Source organism: Lissotriton vulgaris, chromosome 2_2, assembly GCF_964263255.1.
Source record: "Lissotriton vulgaris chromosome 2_2, aLisVul1.2, whole genome shotgun sequence".
Classification (NCBI taxonomy): Eukaryota; Metazoa; Chordata; class Amphibia; order Caudata; family Salamandridae; genus Lissotriton; species Lissotriton vulgaris.
The window spans coordinates 144,342,777-144,359,583 of NC_141688.1; the positions used below are offsets into that span (position 1 = coordinate 144,342,777).

Sequence of the window (16,807 nt, forward strand, 5' to 3'; positions counted from 1 at the left end):
CCCGCAGCAAACCAATGTCATCATAGCTTCACCCTCAGGAGAAACGGTATACTGTAGTTTACTTGCTCCTTCTTGCGACACCACCGCCCAGGCCAGGGTGTCTTCATGTCCCCATCCAAATCCAGGCGAGGCAGATAAACTCCACGACCTGGATCTGGAGGGTGAACGAAGTCCATCTCGTTGTAGTCCCTCTCTCTCTGGCGGTCCCGTAGAAGAGGACGGGGAGCGTGTTACATTATTTCTCCAGCTGTCTCCCGGACGCGGACTGTCCGGACGATTGGCATTCTCCTCCAGCCAGGTTTGAGCGTCCTCCGGGGAGGTGAAGAAGAAGGATTTCCCATTTGCGAGAATCTTGAGGCGCGCCGGGAAGAAAATCATGTATTTAATGCCGTGGGCTCGGAGCCATCAAACGTGCGATGCTCCTGCTGGACTTTAAGGGTAAAATCCGGAAAAAATCATATGGTGGCATTCTCGATCCGCAGGTCTCCATGTTGCCGAGCGGCCTGTAGGACGGCGTCCCGATCCCTATAGTTAAGGATCCGGGGTATAATTTATCTCGGGGGAGGTCCAGGATGCGGGGGAGGAATCGGTGCCCTATGCGCTCTTTCAATAACAAAAAGCTTGGAGAGTCTCTTAGGTTTATGGTGGTTCAAGATTATATCCTCCAGGAACAGGTCCACACTCTGCCCCTCCATTTTCTCTGGCACACCCACCACTCTAATATTATTCCTGCGGGCCCTCCCTTCCTGATCCTCCAGTCTGTCTGCCGTCTGCTTCCGTTGATGGGTCAGCTGCTGCACCCTCTCTCCAGCATTTTGGTGGTTCGTTGAAGCGCAGTAATGGAAGTGGCGTTCTGTGAGGCTTTTTCCGAAGTCTTATTCAGATCCGCCCGCAACAGAGTCATTTTGATGGAGACCTTATCAATTTTGGTCTCCAGTGTCGCGCCCTGAGTTATTTATGGCCTGCATGATCGAGGCCAGGGACGGCTTCGCGGCGTCGGTCGACTCCACGGGGGTGGCCTCCTCGGTCCCCCCGCCGAGGCCGCATACTTGTCAATTGTGTTAGTTTGCGTGGTAGTTGGCTTCTTAGGCTTCATTGATGTAGCAGGAAGGACCCCCGGAAATATTGAAGGGCCGGACAACTCACAGCTCCCACAATCCACCCGCTGGCACACCGCCGGATCGCTCACCCGCTTCTCCAGCGCCGTCCAATCCAGTCCAGCAGCGCGTCCGCACAACGAATACCGCAAACCGTGGCAAGGTACACTGCCCCACTAATCCTCATGCACTCGGGCAGAAGGCAGCGACCCGCCATCCCTGGTGCAGCTTCACGGAACTCTGGGCACTAAGTTCCCGCTCCCCCAGGCAGATAGGTCCGATCTCCCACTGTCCAAGTCCGTCTCGCCAAACAGGCTGCCTCTCAGTGCCCCCGAAACTCACTTCCAGGATGTGGAGCACCGGGGTCCGCCTCACCGCGCCGCCATCTATGGAAGGGACTACCACCATCGGGGCACTCTCCCCAACTCCTCTGGTGCACCTCACCGGTTGCTTAAGGGATGAATCTGCCGCTCCTGTCTGCTTCAGGCCACCCCAGCGAGGGCCAGCAATCTATATGGATTATGACGTCCCAAAGCCCGAGGGCCCTGCGCAAACGCCCAACCGTGGTGCAAAGGTGGGAACCCTCACCGCCACAGCCTCCACGCTCTGCAAGGCAGCTCTGATCCCGGCACGGGATCTCCGAGCCCCTCCACGCAGTCCGGGCACTTTTAGCTTCCTGGACACTCCCCGGGCCGGCCCCGCCACACCAGGCTCCGAGGCCTCCACGCTCCCCGGGTCTGTGAGCCGATCCTCCGCAGCCGCACCCGGCTGGTACCCGGGGCTGGTGCTTCACTTCTGGTGCCCGCCGCGAGTAGGCCCCAGGGGGCCTGCCCTCCGTCGGGCAGTGCTGCAGCGCCTCTGATGATGATATCGGGACCGGAGCCACTTGTCCCGGCTGCGGAGCATCTCCGGTCACGGAATCTGCGGCCTATGTCTCCTGTGCGGCCGGATCAGTACTGGATATCTGGGGCCCACAGCTCGTCCTCTGCAGCCCCCGTAGAACTATGAGGCCATCTTGGTTGCCGCCAGGCCACGCCCCCTTGGAATGTATTTTTAGACCTGTTCTTAGCCATCCATATGTAGCTATGTTTTAGATATGTGTAACATGTTTAGAATTTAGTAACATCGTACATACGAAAGTGGAGTGGGTGTTGTTTTGTTTTAGATTCCGTATGAATTTCCCGATGCCCTTATAGGTACAATTCACATTGCCCTTATATAGGCATAGAAATCCACCCCTTATTTAGGCATTGCTCATGCTAACCAAATACAGGCATGGCTACTTACATCCGTTCATCTACGTCACAACGAGTTCTTGGAAAACCAGACTCTTAAGCAGTTAGGACTTTACCTTGCTTAGATATTGATTTCTCCAAGAAATCATTTATTATGCATGAACATCTATTCCTTAGGGGTTTATTCTTGACGTTCTTATGCCTGACTTTTACGCCAGTACTGTCATTCCTAAACACCTTCAAGGTATAAATATACCTTCACTTGCTATGGCAAGTCACAGTGCGGTTCGACTAGGCCTCCAGCTGACAGCAAACCAGATATTGCTGTAGATTCTCCCACCCAACCTTTTCTTAAAGTTTTACATCTGAATGTCAGATCATTGTCCTGCCACTCTCAAGAAGTTTTCTCCTTGATAACTGACGATGATCCGGATATCCTTTTTCTTCACGGAAACTTGGCTGCATGATCAGTCTATGGCGGTCATGAATCTAGCCCTGCCCGTGGGATACACCATGCATTCCCTTCCCCGCAATGCTAGAGGTGGAGGTATAGCAGTTGCGGTAAAATCATGTTACCCCTGCATTTGGAAACCTATCACCCTAGCAGGATGTGAGAGTGCCCTTTTCAACATCTCAGTAAATCCCCACTTCACTTTTACGGGACTCCTAATTTACAGGCCCCCTGGTCCTGATGGCGCTTTTCGCCAAAGCCTCCCGGAGGTGATCTCCTCCCTAGTTTTAAAAACTGCTAACTTTACAATCTTAGGCGACCTTAACCTTCATATGGACGCTCCACTCTCCAACTCGGTCCATAGCTTGTTAGCTGATTTAGAAGCGCTTCAAATGACCCAAATGGTACAACTACCGACCCATACGGGTGGCCACATATTAGATCCCGTCCTGACGAATCTTGCGACTAATATTTCTGTGCTGCCTCCCAGACCTATGGCCTGGACTGATCACCATTTGATCGAGATCCGTATCGTCACTACCTTACCTCCCCCGAGAAACAACACCCCAGCCTGTTTCCGACGCCCCTGGAGAAATTTGAATTTAGAGCATTTCCACCAGCTACTGATGAAATACCATCCCTCACCTCCTACTGAAGTCTCCCGTGGCTATGATAGTTTCTGCGAATGGCTCAATCAGTCATTAGATATGCTCATTCCGGCCAAGTGGAGTAAGACTAGATCCAGTCCTTCTAGCCCTTGGTACGATGAATCCCTCAAAACACTTAAAGCCTCCTGTAAAAAAGCAGAACGCGCATGGCGCAAAACGTATGATACTGACCTCAAGGCGGCCTATAGGGCCTGCACTAGAGTGTATCATCGGGCCATATGTGCAGCAAGGGCTGCTTTTTACGCTCAGGAGATTAAGAATAGTACAAACCCCTCTAAGGTCATCTTCAGGGTGTGTAAGGACCTTACTAGCAAGAGGACGGACATTGCTACTATTGAACCCTCCATGGCACACTGCGAGGATTTAGCCTCGTTTTTTGTTGAAAAGGTGGAGGCCATTTATAGATCATTCTCTCAGCTTCCGATCAGGGAGAAAATGTCTACATCTATGGCTCTTAAACCACTGCTAACTATCCCTAGTCCGACCCGGGATGAGTTTTTAGCTTTGACAACAAAAGTCAAATCCGGCTCTCCGGACGATCCCATGCGACCCGCTCAATTCCGGGATTTTGCTGAATGCTGTTATCCTGCCCTACACGATCTTATCAATCTGTCCTTCAGTACGGGCAGTGTTCCCAAGGCCTGGAAACAGGCGATGGTCATTCCGATCCTTAAAAAACCCGCCCTCGATCCGACTAAGCCAGAACACTATCGGCCCATTTCCCTTCTTCCTTGGCCAGCCAAACTAGCGGAAGCACATGCTAACCGTATTCTATCTGCTCACCTGCAAGAAACTAATCTACTGGATAATTCCCAGAACGGATTCCGTGCAGGTCATAGCACCGAAACTGCTCTTTTGGCTGTGGTGGAACACATCAGGAAGATACTGGATCAGGGTCAGACGGCGGCACTGATCCTTTTGGACCTTAGTGCCGCCTTTGATACGGTGTCCCATCAGATTCTCTTACATCGTCTGATGGAGGCTGGTGTTGGAGAGATGGCACTTGAGTGGTTCCGCTCTTTTCTTGAGGATCGAGGTTTCAAAGTGTCTACACCTCCTTTTGTCTCTGCTTCACGCCCCATTCTTCAGGGCGTTCCCCAAGGTTCGGCTCTTAGCCCCACTTTATTTAATTTATATGTTCAGCCTTTGGCGGAGGTAGCCCATAGTTTTGGTCTTTCCTTAGTGTCGTACGCCGATGACACGCAGCTGGCGGTGGCACTTAATGGTGACTCCAACATGGACGCCCCCACCTTCCAGTCAGCGTTAAAAGCTGTTTCTGGCTGGATGGCGAACAACCGACTTCAACTTAATGCCTCTAAGACCGAGGTCATTATTTTTGGTAAGGAAAGTGGGCTATGAGGAGATCAATGGTGGCCTACTGATCTTGGCCCTGCTCCCACCCCCGTGAGCGAAGTCAGAAACCTCGGGGTGTGGTTTGATGATAAGCTTTCTTTTACCTCCCATACAAAACGCGTGGCTGGCGTATGTCTAGGTACTCTGCAATGTCTGAGACCTATTTTTAAATTTTTTGATGCTGAGACAAGACAGATTATGGTCCAGGCTCTGGTTCTTACCAGACTGGACTATGCCAACTCTCTGTTTTTGGGCTTAAATCAGGCCGAACTATCCCGCCTTCAGAGGGTCCAAAATGCGGCGGCTAGGATGCTTGTCGGCCTCCCGAAATTTGTCTCAGCTCGCCGAACTATCCAGAATCTCCACTGGCTACCGATTGAGCAAAGAGTTAAGTTCAAAGCCCTCTGCTTAACTTTTAAAATTCTTAAACTAGCTTCCCCTCCTATTCTTTCACAGACTATCCGGCACTATGTCCCTGCCAGAGCTCTTCGCTCTGCTGGATTGAACCTCGCCATGGTGCCGCGTTTTAAACGAGCTAGAATGGGTGGACGCTCGTTCTCAGTGCTAGCGGCTGCCCTCTGGAACTCTATGCCAGCCCCACTCCGTTCAATCCCAGACTTGTTTCTTTTTAGGAAGGCTTTGAAGACCTTCCTCTTCTCCACAGTTTAGTCTGTCTTCCTGCCTTCGCCTTCTCATATGTGTTGTGTTATCCAGTTCTCCAAGCGCCGGGACGCCTCTTGGCTGCGGCATCCGTGCGCTATACAAAAAATAAATAACATAACATAACTACCTACTTGCACGACTCGGCTCGCCACAGCAAGTCAAGTCCCCAACTGACGCACTGACCAGACGCTGTCATCCTCCTCGCAGAGAATCCACCTCCAGTGCTTCTGACTTCCCTTGCAGAGTGTTAGAGATCGTGTCCCGGGAAAGAGATACCAACCTCTCTCATTCTAAGGTATGGAGCTGTTTAGAACCCAGAGAAACTTTTGGCAACTCTTGGCATAACTAAACCAGACTAAGACAGCACCTACTTCTTCCGTCGTACTAGACTTAGGTTAGGTACACTGGGGTAGGATTATTTTAGAAGCACCAGATGAGTATTTTGGCCTGTGTAATTTATGTAAGTATTTTAACGAATATATATGTCATAGCTACAAGACATGCTATTACAGTATTATTTTATCTTACTGCTAATGCTGTACGTATTATACTTCGCATTCTGTCTTACGATTGTAGCAGTTCGTATCTCTTGCCTGAGAAATAAGATTGTTCAATAAAGCCCTTTTTATTGAAACGCCAGTCTTTCTATTTCTATGCAACTCTGTAGAAACGAAGCATGCACGATTGACTGAGTGAAACGGTTATCTATTGTTCCACGACTTTGAAGATATTGTTCCTAATCTAAGGGAAACAAAGTTGTCATGTTTATGTGGTTGTCGTAAATTAATCCCTTCTAGATCCAACACCGTTTTTTAGCTCACTGCACCATCCCAGTTTCAGAACCTGGCTGTATGCAAATTAGTCTGTTCCTGTCCCAGTGCATGATGGGAACAGGGCAAACCAAACTACAAAAGCCAATTCTTACACTGGGAAGGAAACAAGCTCCCGGGGACCGGTTTCTGGCATTACAGCCGTCTTCGGCCCGGTTTGCTTGAATCCTGATGGTGCAATGAGCAAGGGTCTCACATCTGAGAATACCCTTCCACGCTTAGGGTGGACAAAAATATTCACAACAAGAGGTGGTGAGGGACAGAGTCTCTGAATTAAGCAGAAAGCTCTCACCCAGTCAAGAGATCAGGGCTAGATCCAACACCGTTTTTTAGCTCACTGCACCATCCCAGTTTCAGAACCTGGCTGTATGCAAATTAGTCTGTTCCTGTCCCAGTGCATGATGGGAACAGGGCAAACCAAACTACAAAAGCCAATTCTTACACTGGGAAGGAAACAAGCTCACTGGGCCAGGGACAGACTGATTTGCATATAGCCAGGTTCTGAGCTGGGATGGTGCAGTGAGATAAATAACGGTGATGGATCAAGCCCTGATCTTTGGACTGGGTAAGAGTGGTCTGCTCAATTCAGACACTCTGTTCATCACCACCCCCTTTTCTGAATCGTTTTTGGCCACTATAGGTGTGGCAGGGTATACTCAGACATGAGTCCCTTTCTCACTGCACCACCAGGAGTCAAGCAAGCCGGGCCGAAGACGGCTGAAATGCCAGAAACCGGTCCCCGGTAGCTTGTCTCCTTTCTGGTGAAGAATTGGCTTGGTAGTTTAGTCTGCCCTGTTCCCATGATGCACTGGGCCAGGGACAGACTGATTTGCATATAGCCAGGTTCTGAGCTGGGATGGTGCAGTGAGATAAATAACGGTGATGGATCAAGCCCTGATCTTTGGACTGGGTAAGAGTGGTCTGCTTAATTCAGACACTCTGTTCATCACCACCCCCTTTTCTGAATTGTATATTCTGTTGGCCCATAGCAGGCTCGCACTTATCTTTACCAAAAGGGTTGACTATTGCTTAACATTCAGTAAGTTATCCTTTCCTCTAAATCCTAAGCATATATGTTGTAATGCTCTTCTTTCGTTGTACCATTCATAGGAATGACATTTTCAAAACACAACACCAGCCATCCCAGCAAATTTTTTTGTCATAATTCTTTGCAAGCTGGCTGAGACGGATCACAACCCAGAAGGCAAGCCCATGTAATGGGATGCTCTGAACAATGTAAGATCTAATTACTCAGACTGGAGCTAGATGTCTCCCTCTAGCTCCTCATCGCAAGTTTGCTCTGTTTAGCTCTGGCTGCCAAAAGGATCTCAAAAGGTAAACACACCTGCACAAACTTCTCACCCTGTTTGCACATAATCACCACTCTTGTTGTAAATATTAACTGTGGCTACTACCTGTCTGCTATTGAATTTGAAATCAGTCTAAAGTGTTGGATGTATCCATATCCAAGTCAACCCCTTTCCTTTTCCTTTTAAACACTTTCCTTGTCATCAACTTGTAAGTAGATTCAGTTTCCATTACAGTGTGAAGTTGACAATCTGCCTCTATTCTGCCTTGCACTAAGGTTTCCTGGACGGTCACATGTTGCATTCTCGTTTCCAAAATTGAAGTTTAGTTATTAATACCTAAATCTAGCAGGGAATTATTAAGATAGTAATGAGCACCTTTCACAATAAAATACATAATTTTACAAAACATGTGATGTGTTGTTTGATGCTCCAAACACTATCTTGGTAAATTTGATTACAAGATGTTCTGTGGTCTGAAGTATGTCAACTGTATGAAACAAATACTTCTCTTGTCATTCAGTGTTTGCCTATGGGGCAACAGGGTCTGGAAAGACCCACACAATGCTGGGATCCCCGGATGCACCTGGAGTAATGTTTTTGACCATGGCAGAGCTCTACAAGCGAATTGAACTAATTAAAGATGAGAAAATATGCAATGTTGCCCTTTCCTATCTTGAGGTACGTAGCGAAGTATTATATGGTAAATGTGCATCCCTACAAAGGTTTTTCAAAGCCATTTTAGTTTTCAAAGTGAAGCATGTTGAATGTAACACAGTAATCTTTGCCTGGATTTGTGGCATTCTGTGTAATAGGGAAATGCGTGTCACTGCAGTTGTGTATATTTTCTTGTGATGGAAGAAATGTTGAACTAAAATGAACCTTAATCCGAACGTGAAGCGTGGCAATGTTATGGTTAACAGTTTTCTTAAATTCCATTTGTTCAGGTATACAATGAACAGATTCGTGATCTTCTTGGACATTCGAAGCCACTGGCTGTTTGTGAAGATGCTCAGAAAGGTGTTGTAGTTCAAAACTTGACATTGCATCAGGTATTTAAAAGTAAAATGCATGTTTTTTCTACAGATATTGACAGTTGAAGAAATAAAATGCGACACATACTAACTTAATAGCACACTGGTTATGTCCTCAACCACTGGTAGTAATATACAAGCAGCAGGCAGTTCTCCAGACAAATGTGTTATTTTAAAGTCAAGAAAACAGCATAATAAAATTCCCAAACCAAATGGATTTAATAGTAAAAATATTTGAGGAGATCACAAAATTACTAAAATGGGTACAATGGACAGGAGTTATGACTTTTTCAGGCAGAAAGTGCCATGAAAACATAATGCGTCAATCAGAAGTATCACTTCTTTGTTGACCGGTTCATAAGTATGATTTGAGACTGAACGTGATGGAGTGGGTAAAGGGAATGAGTGGGGGGGATATCTGGTAGACCAAACTGGTCGCTCTGGTTAAAGATTTTACCTACTGACCTGGTTTGTTTTCTGGAGTTCCCAGTCCTCCAGCAGAGCAAGGCAAGAACCTGAAGTTGATGATTGTCTCTCAGAGTCAGATGCGCTGTCTACGAGCTCTCAATGCAGCCAATGGTGAGTTCCATAGCCACTGAAGTTACTTCGCATCATTGGGTAGATGTGACACCTCAGTCCGAGGTTTTTATCTTTGTGCTTAGTCACTTATCTTTCTTCAAGACTGTAGATGCGCATGGTACCATGAAGCATGTTACCTTCACTGCAGAGTCATGCTGAACCCTTCTTTCAGTGCTGCAAAAAGCTCTGTGACCATTCTAGTTTTTTGTTGCCCACTGAAGACTCATCCTCCCCAGGGCAGCATCAGCTCTTAGTCACTTTCTTTTACCTTCAGGAGACAAAGTCCAACTTTTCTCATAAACAGATGGAAAAGTTACTCCTGGTCAATCCTGCTACCCACACGTCCTCTGGTTTAGTTTCTAGGCACCAAGTTCCTCTTAGCCTGGGTACTTGTCAGCTTGCCTTCTTGGGGTTAGGAGTTCTTCTCCTTTTTGTGTCCACCAGAGCAGATCAGAAGGCCAGCCACTTGACTCTTGGAGATCAGGTACAGTCTCTGGGCGCATGCATATGTCAGAAGTCTTTGAATCATCATCTTCGCGCAGTGAGGCATAATCTTCCTTAAAGAAGTTTTCTTCTGAGGTCAGGAATATTCTGAGGTGATGGCAGTGAGTTGCAAGCATAATCATGTGCACTAGCCAGTGTTTGGAGAATTGACTATACCCAGTCCTGGCTTTTCTTTCCCTGTAGTATTTACAACTTCTTTTTCAGGACTTCCTTAATCAATTTACTTCAAACCTTCACAGTGGTCTGCAGCTAAGGATACTTTCACCCTATTCAACCCATGGGAGCTTTGTCACTTCCTCTAGTCTTCCTTTCTGTTAGAATTGCAGACAGAGTGCCTGTTGGAATCAGCAGTTGCACTTCCTGGCATTCCCATTTTGTGTTTCCACTTCAAAAGAATAGCTGTAAAAGCGGGTGCGGCTTGTCGCAGATGGAGTGAGCAGCAAGCTCGTGAGCTCCATTCGGATGGCCGCTATCCAGCAACATCCTGACGCCCTAAGGGGATTGATCCCCTCACAGTGCACTGGGGAGCAGTGCGCACCAGTGTTGAATGACAAGGGAATCGAGAACAGGATCGACAGGCGCCCTAGTAAGCCTTCCCCTACATTGCAGCCAAGACCTGGAACGAGCTCCCTGTGAACATCAGACGCATCCCCGACCCTGCACATGTTCAGCAGAGAACTAAAGACCTGGTTCTTTGACTGATCCAGAGCTACCCCCGCCCCCCATCACCTCCTTGAGACCCTCACGGGTAAGTAGCACGCTTTATAAACCCCCTGATTGATTGAACCCAGAACCGGCGCTCTGTACACAAGAACCCAATACTGCTTGATGATTAGATTGTATTAACCTAAGCGCAACTCAAGGAGGGAGGGGGGCTAGTTTTGTTGGGTTTAAGTTCTGAACAAATGTACCAGGAAATTATGTCAGTGTGTTTTGCGTACTTATTTGAAGATGTCCAACGCAAGGGGGAACAGCTGTAAAAGTGGTGCTTTGTATTGCCAATCTTGTCTACTTTGTGGATGACCAGTGCCTGCTAAATTGCCAGTGTTAACCCTGTTCCTGCCTTTCTGCTTCCAGAGGCCAAGCCCATAGTCTCCCGGGAGGATAGTTGTCAATAACACAGCCAGGCATGTGTATTCAGTCCCTGAATCACAGCCGTGGTGCAAACCAGTAATAAAAGAATTTAATGTCAGACTACTGAAAGTATACTTAAGAAATTTGGGGAGCGCTAGGGGCGAGCACGCAAGATGGCAGCACTTGGGCGAGGCTCCTGCAACCCGGGAAAATAATCCACAATTATCCTGCCCAAACATCTGCAATCGAACGCCGGAGGACTGATAAATTTGCTTGGAGTGTTGCGGCCGGCTGGGGTGGCACCTGCACTTGATGAGTAGAGAAACCCCTCCTCTGGGGCAAACAGCGATGGAGGCCGGCATGGGCAAGAAGAACGAGGATCCCGTAGGCTCGAAGACGCGTTGCAGCGAATGCTATCATCCACCCCTCCCACCCCCGCAAGGTGCAGATTGAGAGTGTGGGCTGCAGCGGGACGCCAGCGTGGTTGATTCGGTGAGAGGCTTGGACAGCAGCCTGGGAGGCAATCGGAGGACAGATCAGTGTGATCCTCAATCTGAAAACGTGAACAAGATGGCCGGCGCAGAGGCCCGCAATAAAGCAGCGGGGAGAACAGACCCAGAACACACCTGTGAGGTGCAGGAACAAGGCACACTAGGAGCTGGGTGGCATGACGGTGCACAAGTACTGATGCGGGTGCTAGCTGCAGTTAGGATAACGCCCCTGCCCCCCCCATCCCCCTCCCCCCCCCATGCCCCCCCCCTCTCCCCCCCAAGGGGAAAATTCAATACCCGCTGCTGTGAGGAGTCAGATGAGATCTTATGGGACAAAGACAAAATAAGTGCATTGGAGTAGTGAGAGCCGGGGCAGTGCGGGGGTGAGGCAGGAGAGAAGGAGATTAGAGCATGGGGTGGGAATGGAGAAGAGGAGTGTGAAAACCAAGATTGTTGTTGAGATATGCCTCAGTTTAGAGATAGTATAAAGAGGATTCTGCCATATATGACTACTATAATGTATAAAATGATATGGATGCATTTAAGGTTGTTTGTATTTGAAAAACTTCAATACATTTAAAAAAAAAAGAAAAATTTGCACTTTTAAGAAATGCATTTTTACACTAAACTTATAACCGAATCTAAATCTACCTGTGAATTAGATTTGTAAAACTAATTGGAATACTCACTTTTATTTTCCTATGTTTAGAAATGAAAAGGTGATTTATTTTAGTCCTGTTCATTGAAAATGTATCTTTACCTATAAAGTGAAAACTGAATTTTAAGTGAAAGCATACCTTTTTCAGTGTCTAGTATGTCCCACTTTTATATATTAAGCACCCAGGCCTGTGGGTTTACAAGTCACACTTTTTGGCTCGTGTAGCGAATATCTAAATGGTAATATTGTTCCTCACCTTTTGTTGCTGCTGGGGTTTTAAACTTCACCCTAAACCGAGCACATAAAGTTCATGGAGCTATACATTTTTGTCATATAAGTAGGTGAGGTAAATACACAGCCTACGTATGACATGTAACTTCCACACCACTGGTGTATTTTCTGCAGCAACTTGTTAAGCCCATACACCAGTTCGGTGAAACCAACTGTAATTTACAGTACAGTTATAGAAGCAGAACAAATCCACAATGGCACTGAATGGCAGTTTAACCGTGCACAATCACAGCAAAAAGTATGATCCCTAGAAAGGCAAACAATCTGGGGAGACCATGCACAAAATGGGATTTCTTACATCACTCCTTGAGATGAGTCTGTGAGAATATATTACCCCTATCCCTCGAGGAAGACGTAGAAAAATGAAAAATGCTTTAACCTGACATCACGGAGGAGGCAAACATCGCATGCCAGCTTGTCACACAACCGAATTGAGAGAATTCCAGCCATTTTCCATCCATGATCGATCCATCTACAGGCCAGTCATCCATGACATCCCTTCAGTAAAGAGCGCTCCTGACAGTATCTGCTCCAACACTGGCCTTGTCAAAATCATCCTGGTTGTTGATCTACAAGATAACCTTCCCTAAGGCCAAGGAACTGAGTGTCCTACCGTGTTGATATGTCACTGGTATTGCTAGGTCATTGTTACCTTCACATTCTTCACTTTGTGAAGCCACTGCTGAGTCCTAGCTAAGGCATTTGAAACAGAAGAGGAGGGTTATGTGGTAAATGAAAGTGACAAAGGCCCCTATAGATCAGCTTAAAGCCCTGTCTAGTTTGCAGGTCCAGTGCACATATTTTGAAGATTTTGGCCACGATACACTAAAAGAACGCAGAGCGACAGATTGTTTGCATGACCCTTTTTCCATATTTAGGGCAGCCAGTAAAGGCAATGTCACAAAACTAGGCATGGAGGGATATACAACTCTTAATATAACAGGCCTCAGTACCAGAGATGCCTGCTGCATGTCCTTTCAGTCACGTCAATAATACTTTTTCAATTGGACCTTCGTTGCTGGGAGTCCGCGTTACCAAAGGTTAATTCCTGATGGTAGGTAATGCTTGGGTCTTTAGCAGGGCTTCGTTTTGGCTGTCTGGAGGGTAACCATGATGCCAGTCGGGCATGACAGATCTCCTCATGTCCGATAGAGGGCACGTCCTGTGGTCTGTTCCCAGTAATCTGCTTTCTGTTTCTGTCCTGCGTAGTTGGAACTACACAATTAGGGAACACAAGTATTGTGTGCCTTAGTGTGTAATACCTTCCCGCTGAAGTATTTGCATGCTCAACCTTATTGATAATGAAACCTTTGTAAAAAATGTATCAAATAGAATATAACTATGTACCGACTAAATCCTATCTCCTTTAGTCGGTAACTAAGTCAGACACTAAGAAGCAATTAATAACTGTTTTTGTGAACTGTATGTGACCTATATACAAGAAAGGGTCTTTGGTTGCACTATGAAGAGCATATTCTGGTAGGCTCTATAAATCGATTCGTTATTAACCCATGGAAAAAGCAGAACCCAGGAAACCACTCCTAATCGATTATTGACGTATACCGTACATAGACGTAATGAAGACATATAATTGCTTAACAAGCAGATTAGATATTAACCTTTGGTAACTGACTGCCCTCGTACTAAGTGCGAATGAAAAAGTGTAAACCACTGAAGTAATTGGGATAAGGGAGAACACAGAACAACAAAAGTACCATTGATTGCTTTGACTACCTTGACACGGACAACATTGGGCTAGGTCTACAAACTTAATCCACTCTTCTACACATAATGCTAATGCTATTTACTGCTAATATAATGTATGGGACTTACTCAGTGATGGGGAATGATTCATGCATGTGAATTAGTGATACATACACAATAGATCTGGATGAATGCTTGGTTTTAAGCTTTAAAACAAGCATATGAGTCAGTCAAAAATCTTTATTTCAGTAGATTTGACATAAAAAGTATTACAAAAAAAATCAGTGTATATTCGCATAAATACATTTGGGCGTAAAAAAGGCAATTGTAATCATTAAAACAAAAAGCTTGAAGTTAAAATAATATGAAAAGACAGAAACCATGATAAAAGTGAGCATACAGTAAGACGTTTATAGACTCAACGATTTCTAATCTGAATTGCTTTTCCAATAAAGTTTAAGACTGAAAAACATATGTCTGTGGTGCTTAATATTTGTAAAAATTGCATTGCTACTTGGAAACTGTTAATCTCTGCCTTATGAAGCCAAAGAGTTAACAAGCATTTGCAGTGCAATAGGTCTCGCATTAGGAAAGTTTGAGCTTTTGGTATTGTAAATGACAAATGTGTTTATGTGTTGGTTTTGAAAATAGGGAAATAGCTTTTTCATTTACAATGCCAATAGTTATAACTTTCGCAAATGGGACACCTATAGCATTTGTAATGCAATATGTGTTGTAATTCTGTGACTTACATGTATTGATATTACAAATAACAATGGCTTTTATTTTTTTTAATAATTAATACTTAAATACAAGTTATTGTAATTTATAATGACAATAGCTTAAACTTTTGTAAATAACTTGTGAAGATTATGTTCAGTGTATTTTATTGTGATGAAAATCCAAGAACAGAAGTGAAATATTAACATATTTTTGTGACATTTGTAATGAAGCTTGAAACATTGAGAGAACATATATGAACCAGTTGTTGTTGAATGGTTGCACAGATTGATGCTATGGTGGCGCTGAGTGATGCTGTTGCGTTCAGTGATGCTGTGGTAGCGCATAGTGATGTTGTGGTGCCCCTGAGTGATGCTGTGGTAGCGCATAGTGATGTTGTGGTGCCTCTGAGTGATGCTGTGGTAGCGCATAGTGATGTTGTGGTGCCCCTGAGTGATGCTGTGGTGGTGCTGATTGATGCTGTATACTATGCTATGTTTTGTTTTGCTATCCTATGTTTTGTTTTGTTATACTATGCTATGTTTTGCTATCCTATGCTTAGATTTGTTATGCTATGCTGCGTTTTGTTATGCTATGTTATGCTATGCTTTGTTGTGCTTTGCTGTGCTTTGTTTTGCTTTGCTGTGCTTTGTTATGCTATGCTATGTTTTGTTATGCTATGCTGTGTTTAGTTATGCTATGTTTTTCTGTGTTTTGCTATGCTATGCTTTATGCTATGCTGTTTTGTTGTGCTTTATTATGCTATGCTTTGTTTGTAGTGTGCGGGGCTTTGTGTGTGGGGATGTGTGTGTGGGGGGGTTGTGTGTGTGTGGGGATGTGTGTGTGGAGTTGTGTGTGGGGGGTTGTGGTGTGGGGTTGTGTGTGTGTGGGGGGGTTGTGGATGTGTGTGTGGGAGGGGTTGTGTGTGTGGACTTGTGCGTGGACTTGTGTGTGTGTGGGCTCGTGCGTGTGGGCTCGTGTGTGTGGGGTTGTGTGTGGGGTTTTGTATGTGTGTGGCGGCAAAATAGGGTAAAGTAAGGGATTTTAGACCGACAAGAGAAGGCAGAAATGCGAAGCAAAGAAGATGGCAAGGCACAAAGGCGCAGTACGTGAGAGGTGACGAACACAGGTCAAGAAATGCGAGGTGGCACAGAGGCAGCAGGAGGGTAGATGGAGGAGAAAGAAGAAATGAGCAAGTAAGGCATCGGGAAATCGGGGACGAGCAGACGGTGGAAACAGAAGGACTGCAAAGGCGTCTGACTCAGTGAGGACGGAGAGAGATGAGAAGGAGAATGGGATCAAGGAAGGAGAGAGAAAGTAAACCTAACAAGCTCTCGGCAGTGCGTGGTGGGGGGGGGGCGGCACTGCGTGCTTGAACGATGGGTACATTCAGGTTTTGCTGTTAGTATTTAGATTTCAATGAATTGGAGCGTGTGTATAGAAGAAAGTAGGGGGCATCCTTATCAACCAATATTATAATATTCTTCTTCCACCACCGTTGTCCTTGGATCGGGGATGCTCTTCCTTGTATTTTGTTTACCGGTGACTAATGCAAGCATCGCTTCGAAAATTACTTGCCAGCTTGGGAACTGTAGTCTCCTGCAGCAGGTTACATGCACGCAGCTCACATAGGCAGCCTCTGAGCTGATCTGGCGGAGAACCTGCGGGCATGCTCAGTACAGCTGTGTAAGCTTGTAAACTTGGGGATTTATAGAGCGCAATTGTTGCCCGAGGGCGTCCAAGCGCTGAGATAACCGTGAACTACAGAGAACAAGGAGGGAGGAACTGCAGTTAGCAAGCATATGTGAATAAGTAGGTCTTCAGTTGCTTGCGGAACATAGTGAGGTTCTGAGATGGAGTGGCAGAGAGTTCCAAGCCTTGGAAGCGTTGTAAGTGAACGTCCTTCAGCCGGTTCTAACTCTCTATTCTTGGGACCACTGCCAAGAGAGTCTGGCTGGAACGAAGACTTCGATTTGGGATGTAGTGGGTGACCAGATCACGGACGATGATGGGTCCCATGTCCCAGAAGGCTTGATGGGCTATGAATAGCGCTTTGAACAGAACTCTGCCGAACCGGTAGCCAGTGAAGGCTAGTCATTCCGGTCCTCACTGAGTGTCTGCGAGGGATTTTGAGTAGAAGGCGAGCTG

At 46.2% G+C, this 16,807-nt stretch overlaps 1 protein-coding gene across 1 annotated transcript in view; it reads left to right on the forward strand.

The window, feature by feature from the left end:
• Positions 1 to 16,807, forward strand: part of KIF18A (kinesin family member 18A) — a 312,020-nt gene that overhangs the window by 23,194 nt on the left and 272,019 nt on the right. Inside the window, exons 3-4 of the mRNA XM_086959474.1 lie at positions 8,128 to 8,285; positions 8,552 to 8,656. Coding sequence (XP_086815600.1) covers positions 8,128 to 8,285; positions 8,552 to 8,656 — 263 coding nt within the window. The remainder of the gene's footprint in view (positions 1 to 8,127; positions 8,286 to 8,551; positions 8,657 to 16,807) is intronic.